We start from the raw sequence: 10,674 nt of genomic DNA on the forward strand, positions 1-10,674 counted from the left end.
GAATCACTTAGAAGCACTGAAAGAGTGCAAGTTTTGGATTCAAGTGGTCACAGCAACTAAATTTACACACGTTAAACCAATTTCTTCTGCAAAGTGGGGATTAAAGAGGAGCCTCAGCTGGACAGGGAGGATTAAGTAACAGAAAACAAGAAAATTAAGACAGCACTTGATACACAGCAAGTCCTCAAACAGTACTATAATAACCCTGCTGTTATTTTAGAGTCAAAGTTTTTGAGTTAGTTAGCAAAATATTTTTCTCCCCACAAAGTAAAAAACTATTTACTATTTACAACAAAGATACATACCTTTAAAACTTTAAATAGCTGAGGAAGTTTTTTCTCAATTTCAGTAATGATTTCTTTTCCATCTTCTCCAGTCATACGACTTAAAAGCAGAAAGAACATAAGTTTATGCAAATGGTACATACAAAAATGAGCTATGAAACACTTGCACAATCTTTTTAGACATCATGTTAGAACTGACCCAGTACTTAAGAATATTTAATGCGATATACATCTGAAATAAGTGAAGCTTCCCTGATGGCTCAGAAGTCAAGAATCCGCCTGCCAATGCAGGAGACGTGGGTTCGATCCCCTGGAGAAGGAAATGGCAACCCATTCCGGTATTCCTGACTGGAAAATCCCATGGATAGAGTGGGCTACAGTCCATGGGGTCGCAAAGAGTTCGACACAACTTAGGCGACTAAAACAACGACTAAACGCGAATAAACCTCAGAATAACTTGTGCATCCACACAGTAACGTTTTGACAGCTTCACTAGGTCAAGAGGAAACAAGGAAACCTATCCCTAGTTACAAATTTACTAAAACTTACTAAGCATTTATCGTTTTGTACCAATTTCCAAACAGCCGACAGATAAGTCAGAAAAATACAGGCTGCAGGGGAGAAAACGGTGTGAAGCACTTGCGGTTAAATAAAATTCGGGTTATTGCTCTATATTAAAAAACCAACTCTGGGTTTCCCCACTGTCCCGAAATACAGGTGGCTTACACTGAAAAACCACTACTCTGGCAAAATCCCTCCCAATCAAACTTTTCTTAATTCTCCTCTTACAGGACACACGTGCAGGCTTCCTCATTCCAAACAGACACCTTAAGGACAGCAACACCTGTACCCGGGAATGTCACCCAGCACGCACCCCCCCACCCCACCTCGCCTCACCAGCGACCCCGGTGTCCCCTCGCCAGCTGCCAGGCTTCTTGAATACACAAACTCGCTCGGCGTGCCGCACCCGGACTGTCTTGCCCCCACGACTCCCCAGGGCGCCCCACCCCCACCCACCTCACCTGGTCAGGGTCAGGTAAGCGTCGGTCTGCTCTCCAAAGGAGGCGGAAGGGTCTTCCAAAGTCTCCAACAGCGGTGCCAGGGGGCTCTGGTCCGCGGCCGTCATGTCGGCCACCCTGAGGCCCGGACCGGAAAAGGAGACAATCCGGTGACCGATGGAAACAGACCCGGGAGGCTCCCCAGACCCGCGAGGCTCCCCAGACCCGCGATCCCGCCGCGGCCTCAGAGCCCCACCGCGTCCACACCGGGGCCCCTGGCGCACAAACCCGAGGGCCTAACCTTCTCCTGAGCGCCGCAACACGCACCCAGGCCCACGCCGCGCTCCAGTCCCGGCCCGCTCCCGCCACCACTTTCCCGGGCAGCTTTCAACAGGGGGAGGAGACCAGCGGGGGGCGGGAGAAGCCCGGGGAACAAGGCGTCTCGCCGCGAGGGGGCGGAGGTTGACCAAGCTGAGGGTTCCCCGCCGCCTAGCACTGAAACCCCAGCATTCACCCCGACGTACGAGGATAGGCCTGCGTTGTCTCCGCCGCTGCCCTGCAGCACCCGGACGCGGCCACAGCTCGACTTTCCCGGTTCGGGCTGTTTACTCACGCGTGCGGCCCGCTCCCTCCTCGACCAAGATGGCGGCGGGGGCGGGCCCCGGAGCGCGCGGGAGTAAAACAGGCCTAGCGGGAGAGGCTCGAGCCAATCCAACAGGGGGCGGAGCGCCCAAATCATCGATCGCCTCCCTTCCCCGCCTGTTGTCCCGCCCTGCCCCTCAGGTCACCTTGCGGGGGGTGGAGGGGAGGGAGGTTGGGCCCAAATTTAACCTTCTAGAGACTTGAAATTACAAAATGTAAGCTGATCGCCCAAGTTCACCAGACTAAATTTAGTGGATCTTCAAACTGCAAGTCCAGTATTTGTTGAAGTATTAGCAACAAATCATTTAACAACAGGAGATAACTGTACTGTGATATTTAAGAGCAACGTTTAGATTGGTCTAGATTCCAACCCTAGTTCCGCGTTACTTTGGCAAGTTAATCAACTTTTTTATGCCTCAACTTACTCCTATGTAAAATATGGATGCTAATAGTACCGACTTCAGGTGAAAGCCAAGTGAGAAGAGGTTGGAGAAGCCAGAGGCTCTCCGGTTCTAAGTGTACATAACAATGGCCCGGAGCATATTCATGATTCAACTGCCTGCTTCTGCCCCCCACGCCCTCCCGCCTTAGATATTGTGATTCAGTCGATTTAGGATCCACATTCTTCTAATTGGCCTCAGGTGTTGAAGGGTGGGACTTGATTAACCCTTAACACTTGGAGACTTGACTAATACTTGGAGAACCTACTTATACCCTTAATGAAAGTCCTTACCCATTTTATTGACCTCTGAGCACTTTCCGCTGCACGCAAAATTGTATCAACTTTAAAGTAGGCATCTAAGGCCCAAGAGCAACCGGTCTTTCCACTCTGGCCTCATGGGTGCAGGCACCCGGCTTGAGCCTCTACTTATCCAACTGTACAACTATCAGTTGTACTGAATTCAGGGCTGTGGTTTGCCCTGCTCTGTGTTATCTGCACCTAGCAAAGCGTCTGCCAAAGCAAGCTCTCAGAACCTGTTTCTTAAACAAAAAGATGAAGGAAAAGAGAGAAGGAGACACACGAGTCCTTGTGAGCCAAGCTGTGGAAATGAAAGATTTTAAGAAATGATTTAAAGCTGTGTCTGGATGAACTGTAGAGACACTTCAGACATAATGGAGGAGAAACCTTTTCGATGCAGTCTGATAGCAAATCCTTAAACATTTGGAGGGGAATTTGCTCATTTTCTGCATTTTGGCGAAACACAGATACCTAAGGTAAAGAAGTTATTACACAATGAATGAAATATATGGACAGGTTTGCACTGCATTGCATTGAGATTTCAGTATTGTGGAGCTCTTGTGTTGGAAAGAGACAGAGGATCTTGAAATCCTGTTATTTTTTATGAAGGCTGTGAGATTAGTGGAAAAAACATTAACTTTGTATTGAGACAAGTATTCAGTACCTCCATCCAGTGCTGGTGGGCCTCACTCTGCTTTTCTTTTCTTTCTAACACTTATCACACTCTGATATTTCATTGTGTATCTATTTTTTTTATTGTCTGCTTCTCCCCACTAGAATATCAATCCCTTGTATATAGGGCCTTTGTACTTTTTTTTCCCCCAATTCCTCATGTATAAAAAAGAGGTTGGGGTGGTCATCTTGCTCCTCCTCTTTCAAATGTGTACAACCATGCTTTTCCTGAAATGTTTTGTAATATTTTATCATTGTCACTCTCACATCCGAGATCCTTTAGCAGTTCCCATCAATCACAGGATGAATTTCAAAATTCTTGGCATAACATGCAAGCCTATTATTGGGTCACTGCTTCACCTCCAGCCTGAGCCCCACTTCAGCCAGGTTCTAAACAATCTGCCAAAATCTGTAAATTTTCTGTGCCTTTGAAGCTCTATGTTGTTCTTTGTGTTTAGAACATTAAGTCAGTTTTTCAAGTGTGATAAATGTCAACTAAAATATACCTTTTAATGAAATCCTTCCCTTATCTACTTTATCCCAATGGAGAATTAAATGTCTCCATGCTAAGATAGCTCTTTGAATCTAAACCTGTTAAAGTATCTTACATATGTCTGAAGTGGAAGAGTTGCAGGTTAGCCTGAGGGCATTAGTTCCAGCCATTATCTCAAGCATTGCCCCCTCCCTGTTCTTTGGTATTTTCTCAATCTGATCTCTAGACAAATCTCATTCACCACATAGACACTTCTCCAGACATCTTTCCAACTAGATTGCTATACTCAAGCTTCTCTTTTATAGGAATTCGGAAGCAACCACCATGAACATGCTCGCACTGAATTTTATACTACCTGACACCCAATGAATATTTTGAACTAGTTTATTAATTTGTCCATGTATTAACTCATCCATTCTTTCATCTATTCATTCAACTAACTTCTATCTTCTCTGCCTCTCCAAATCCTGTATCTCTGTTTCTCCTCAGAACATAAAAGTCTTGCACCTTCAATCCAATATTCCTGCCCAATTTCCCCATTCTTTATTTAATCACATATTTTCCAGCAATAATCAAGCCTGTGTCATGTCTATCAGTGACTCCTTTGTCACACTTGTCCCTGTGGTCCTAATGAATCTTCCCTAATAATTCTTAGATCTGTCCACCTGTCCAACTAGAATCCCAGTTTATGACCTAAACATATTTCAGAATTATAACATTGCTTTTCGAAAAACTGTTTCTTACTGAGTGCCAGATGTTTTAATATATGATCTCCTTTATTTCTCAAAATGGTTCTAAGATGAAGTACTTTTCCTGAGTTTACAAATAAACAATGTGAAGCTCAAAGAGTAAACTAGGGAACTTTAATATAGTCATGTGTAACCCAAAATTAATCTGTTTAAGCTACATTCATTTATCAACATTTAATGAGCTCTGCCCTGTAGGATATGATTTTTATGGTGGATTTACTCTTGAACATTGTAACAGTCTTATGAAAGCTCACTATTGAAAGAACTCTTTTAGTAATCATTTAGTAACATAAAATATCCATCTGTAATTCAAATTATTGAAGTTAATGCACTGAGCCCAGTTTTGGAATCAAATAGGTGAGAAGTGAAATACTGTTCTCTCACTCTGCAACTTAGGATCCGCCCCTAAAATGCTTAACTTGTCCTGTCTTCATCAGTAAAACGAGAAGAAAAACACCATCCTCAAAGTTCGGTAAATGATAAATATCCTTACTTTAATGCCTAGCACAAATCCTGGCACATAGTAGGAATTTAACTGGTGTTTATTACATGAATAGGCTTCCCTGGTGGCTCAGACAGTAAAGAATCTGCCTGTAATCCAGGAGACCTGGGTTCAATCCCTGGGTTGGGAAGATCCCCTGGAGAAGTGAATGTCAACCCACTCCAATATTCCTTTCTGAAGAATTCCGTGGACACAGGATCCATGGGATCGCAAAGAGTCGGACAAGACTGAGCAACTAACACTTTCACTATTACATGAATACACTGATTGAAAAATTGCATATTTTTTCTGAAATATATGAGTTAGTTTAATTTTGTCATTTAAAAACTGTGGAGTATAATGGTTCCAATACTTTGGCCACCTGATGCAAAGAGCCTACTCATTGGAAAAGGCCCTGATACTGGGAAAGATTGAAGGCAGGAGAACGGGATGACAGAGGATGAGATGGTTGGATGGCATCATAGATTCAATGGACATGAGTTTGAGCAAACTCTGGAAGATAATGGAGGACAGAGGAGCCTGGTTTGCTACATTCCATGGGGTTGCAAAGAGTTGGACATGACTTAGCGACTAAACAACAATAAGGGTTCTGAGAGATGTTTGAAACATTACCCAACATGATAACTATTTTGCTGGATTCATTTAAAGAAGGGCAGACTTTGAGATCTTTTTTAGCTTTTTCAATCCTATGTTACTAAGAGATCCCATGATGGACTTTTCAATAATTAATAGATGGAAAAATTTTTTTAAGATTATTTTATCCCATTATTCCTATACAATAAAAATATATAGCTAACAACATAACCCATGACCATCATGAAATCTACTACCCTTGCATTCAGACCTACTACACAATGTTATATAATTATATTAACTAAGAAGTGTTTTAATCCTTTAATAGACCAAGGGCTTTATCTGTACATGTAACCACACACTTTCCACTGAACTGAGCAGAGGGCTCCTGCCATTTAGGACCAAGTCAACTCCTTTTCAGATGAGAAAATTGAGTTCCTTCAAGTTCAAATGAAAAGAGAGGGGCAATATAGTATGAGAGAGGCTGATTACTAAGGTTTAAATCCTGACCCTACAACTTCTTAGCTATGTGACTGGCAAGTCACTCGACCTCTTGTGCCTCAGTTTCCTTTTCTGTAAAATGGGAGTAATTGCACTTGCCTCTTAGGCTTATGCTGCTGCTGCTGCTGCTAAGTCGCTTCAGTCTTGTCTGACTCTGTGTGACCCCATAGACGGTAGCCCACTAGGCTTCCCCGTCCCTGGGAGTCTCCAGGCAAGAACACTGGAGTGGGTTGCCATTTCCTTCTCCAATGCATGAAAGTGAAAAGTGAAAGTGAGGTCGCTCAGTCATGTCCGACCCTTAGCTACCCCATGGACTGCAGCCTACCAGGCTCCTCCGTCCATGGGAGTTTCCAGGCAAGAGTACTGGAGTGGGTTGCCATTTCCTTCTCCACATAGGCTTATGAGGTATATGTAAATCAATACATGAAAAATGCTTAAACAATGAGTGGGTACACGCTATAAATATTCAGAAAATATTAGCCATAGAAACATTGGTTTCTCCGATTTAATTAAAATATGTTAGAAAACCATGAATGCTCTCCCAATAACAACAAAACACTTTTTCATTGAAGTGGTTTTTCTAGCCCACATTAAAAGTATGAGACTACAGTTCATCAGCAGTTGTTTAATTCTATATTTCTCAAAATGTGGGCTTCTTTTGTGGCTCAGCTGGTAAAGAATCCGCCTGCAATACGGGAGATCTGGGTTCAATTCCTGGGTTGGGAAGATCCCCTGGAGAAGGAAATGGCTACCCACTCTAGTATTCTGGCCTGGAGAATTCCATAGACTATATAGTCCATGGGGTCACAAAGAGTCAGACATGACTGAGTGACTTTCACTTCTTGTCTCAAAATGTGGTTCCAAAATCATTGCATCATGAACTGGAAAGCTTCTCAAACTGCAAATACCTGATTCAGACCTACTGAATCAGTTGTTCTTGGACAAGTCAAGTAGTCTGCATTTTTAATATGCCCCTAAACTATTCTTTTCAGAACCAAAGTCTGAGATTCCTACTGTGTTCCAGGCACAAATTTTCTTTAACTGTTATTTTATTTTTTTTATATTTATTTTTATTTATTTGGCTGCATAGAGTCTTAGTTGTGGCACATGGGATCTAGTTCCCTGACCAGGGATCAAACCCAGCCCCCCTGTATTGGGAGCACAGAGTCTTAGCCACTGGACCACCAGGGAATTCCCTAACTTTTATAGGACAGCTTTTAACTATTAATATTATTTGTAATTGAAATACAAATATCTGCTTTTGAAAGGACCCCTCCATATATGGCAGAAATCATTTGCCTATATCTCAAAACATATTTATGGAGAGAAAACAAGTCTTTAGAAGCTCAAGAGCTACACAGATAATTGAAACTGACAGTCTTGAGCAGTCAAAAGGAATAGTGACTCATTGTTATGCTTCAGGCCTTTGTGGAGAAAGAACATAACCACAAATTTAGAAAATTAATCCAGTTTGAATTCATCACCAGGGCTACTCATGGGCAGGATTAAATGTTCTACTTTTCCTGATCACTGGATTAAGGAAATTTTTCTTAAACTGCCTATTCTAGTAAAATAATACAATCGAAAATTGTAAGTCCTCTAAGTATACTATGGATAAAACAGAATTTTGACCTAAATTTGTAAGCTTCGTTTTTGGTCCTCATGATACTGTTAGAAATGTTAATTGGTACAATCTCTAGGAAAGACAACTTGCGGTATTTATCAAAATTACAAATTCTTTGATGCAAAAATACCACTTCTAAATGATTATCCTACAAATATGCTCATTCATAAAGTTTGGAGACATTTCATTTCAGGATTGTTTGATTTAAGAAAAAAGATTAGAAACAACCAACGAAGGCATGTTAAATAGATTAGGTCCAACTATATTATAGAATACTATGCAATTATCTATGTACTTACTAATATGTAGTGAAATCCAAACTATTTTAATGGGAAAAAAATGTCTCACTAAAAGGATCCAAACATTGTTAGAGAAATGACTAATACCAGGGCTGGGTTGAGAAAGTATAAGAGCCTGGAATATCTTTTTTTGTGCCAGAAAGTAACAAGTGCTTTAAAAATGTTGGGAATATGTTTAAAGGACATAGGAGCCAGCTTGAAGGGCTCCCACTGGCTAAATCTGGAACAGTGGAATCATAGACCATTGAATAAAATAAGAATCATGAGCCTATACTGATACTAAAAATATAAATAAATAAAGGAATGAGACAGAATGACAGAGTTAGGAAATGCCATTTTGCAACCATGCTAATTGATTCAGGCAATAATTATCAGTAATGTTAAAACCATTGAGCAAAATTCTAAGGAGGAGCACAGTCTCAAAGTATCTCCTCATAAGATATTTAGCGAATAAGAGATAAATGGTAACTTTACAGTGGAGACGACTATGAAGATCACCAAAACTTGCACAAACTAGCATCACTGAGGTTCCATGAGGTAATTCACTGGGGTAACAGCATCACTTCTGTGATGTGCCTACCAATAATTTATAAACTAAATCTATCCATTAGGAAAGAATCAGAAAAATCCATATTGAAGGGTGTTCTATAAAAACCAAAGTCAAACAAAAAGCTGGCCTATGTTCTTCAAATAACAAGGTCATGAGAAACAAAGAAAAGTAGAGGAACTGTTTCAGAATAAAGATGATTCAAGGGCCATAACAACTAAATGCATGCATGATCATGGATCAGTAGGGACTCTCAGGAGTCTTCTCCAGCACCACAGTTTGAAAGCATCAATTCTTTGGCGCTCTACTCTTTCACCCTCATCAAGAGGTCCTTTAGTTGCTCTTCGCTTTCTGCCATTAGAGTGATATCATCTGAACATCTGAGGTTGTTGATGTTTCTCCCACCTATCTTGATTCCAGCTTATAACTCATCTAGTAAATCAACTATGCTTCAATTGAAAATTTTTTTGCTCTAAGGGAATAGTGAAATTTGAACAAAGACATGTTATAATAAATATATTTGATAACTGTCTTGTGGTTCTGTAAGAAAATCAGAATGAGAAATTCTCACAAATTTAGAAAAAGATCGATTTCTCTGCAGCTATAAAACCAAGTCAGACTTCTCAGGTGGCTCAGTGGTAAAGAATCCACCTGCCAATGCAGGAGATGTTGGTTCCTTCCCTGGGTCAGGAAGCTCCCCTGGAGAAGGAAATGGCAATCCACTCCAGTATTCTTGCCTGGGAAATCCCATGGACAGAGGAGCCTGGTAGGCTATAGACCACGGGGTTGCAAAGAGTGGGACACAACTGAGTGACTAAACAAAAACAGAACCAAGTCACAATGAGAACACATTCAGCTGATAAACACAACTCATCTCAGTGAACCTGCTTTTGTAAGCCAACTGATCATCATTAACCTCTTTCTTATAAAAGTCAACTAATCAGGGATAAACTCAATCCAAAAAATATTCCTTAGAGTACCAACCAATCAACAATAGTCACTTGCGTAACCAAGCTTTTAAGGATCATGCCAACCCTTCTATGCCCCTCAAAGCCCACCTACCCTGAACGCCACACTTTCCAAAGACCCTATGAGTCCTGCAGTTAGGTTTGCTCAGATTCTGCCTGACCAGCATAGTTCTCCATTACTATGGTAAGGCATAAATTCAGCTTTTGTCTTTTTATTTCAGATGTCAATGGAAGTCTCATTATCCCTTGGCAATTCTGGAATTTCCACTAAGATTGTTTTAAAAGCTGATTTTGCATTATTCCAGGTAAGCTCTGGGTCAATGGGTGCTCTTACTGAGCCCTTGTGTCCAAACTTTGTCAGGTCAGCTCCCAGATGAGTCAGTTTCAGTAACCACCTGAGCTCTACTTTCATTGACTTCTCATTGCTGTGTTTATTGTTTTAGCCTGGGATGTTTAACAAAGTTTTTGTATAAGGTTGTTACACTTAGGTCTTTGTTCTAAGTAATTAGACCTTTTGGTTTGGAATAGTGTCATTTGGTAGCTACATGGAAGAGTTTAATAAGGTTACTAGACCTTTTGCTTTGAAGCTCTACCATTTGAAAATGTTTGCCATTGACCTGCATATTCTCCTGCTGATTGCTTTGGTTTTGTTTTGTTAGAAATTTTAAAATATTTACTTTTAAAATTCATTTAAAAACAAAAATGAGTCCACTATGTGTTAGTATAAATAATACATTTTAATGACAAGATTTTATGAAAATAATTAGAAGTATAGCATTATGTTTTATTTTTGTTTGTTTTAACAGAAGACAGCTGAGTTCTCAGAAAGTATTCTGCCTTTAATTTATTGTACTGTGTTGTTTTGTTGAAGAACAGGAAGAAAATCCAGCCTGGCATAGAGAGGTAGTTGGAAGAAGGAACAGTGTTTTTATAGCCTCTTCAAATAATTGTGGATATTCTTCTTTTATGTAACACCAAAACTTTACAAGCAATAGTTTCTTAAAGATTCATTGCAATGTGGAATCTGAAATCAGATGAACTTTTAATATTCTGTTACATTAAAGTACATTAGTGTATCTTGAA

General features: G+C 40.8%; 1 protein-coding gene and 1 long non-coding RNA gene across 8 annotated transcripts in view; one reads left to right on the forward strand and one right to left on the reverse strand.

The window, feature by feature from the left end:
* The window catches only part of RIF1 (replication timing regulatory factor 1), a 56,530-nt gene extending 54,604 nt beyond the window's left edge, over positions 1-1,926 (reverse strand). For 5 of the 7 annotated variants that reach the window (XM_081578137.1, XM_081578135.1, XM_081578138.1 and 2 more), the window contains exons 1-3: positions 1,807-1,926; positions 1,307-1,420; positions 306-384 (exon numbers count right to left, since the gene is read on the reverse strand). In XM_081578137.1, the coding sequence (XP_081434263.1) occupies positions 306-384; positions 1,307-1,410 (183 nt within the window). In that variant the 5' untranslated portion in view covers positions 1,411-1,420; positions 1,807-1,926. Of the gene's footprint in view, positions 1-305; positions 385-1,306; positions 1,421-1,583 lie in introns of all 7 variants that reach the window. The other 2 variants (XM_081578136.1, XM_081578133.1) reach the window with 1 other exon arrangement.
* Positions 1,927-1,985: 59 nt separating this feature from the next.
* Positions 1,986-10,674, forward strand: LOC145541492 (uncharacterized). Its single transcript, XR_014079061.1, has 3 exons — positions 1,986-3,139; positions 9,813-9,896; positions 10,398-10,674. It is a non-coding gene; the product is annotated as an uncharacterized LOC145541492 (long non-coding RNA).

This window comes from Giraffa tippelskirchi, chromosome 3 (genome assembly GCF_054371585.1).
Source record: "Giraffa tippelskirchi isolate mGirTip1 chromosome 3, T2T-mGirTip1v1.2.pri, whole genome shotgun sequence".
Taxonomy (NCBI): domain Eukaryota; kingdom Metazoa; phylum Chordata; class Mammalia; order Artiodactyla; family Giraffidae; genus Giraffa; species Giraffa tippelskirchi.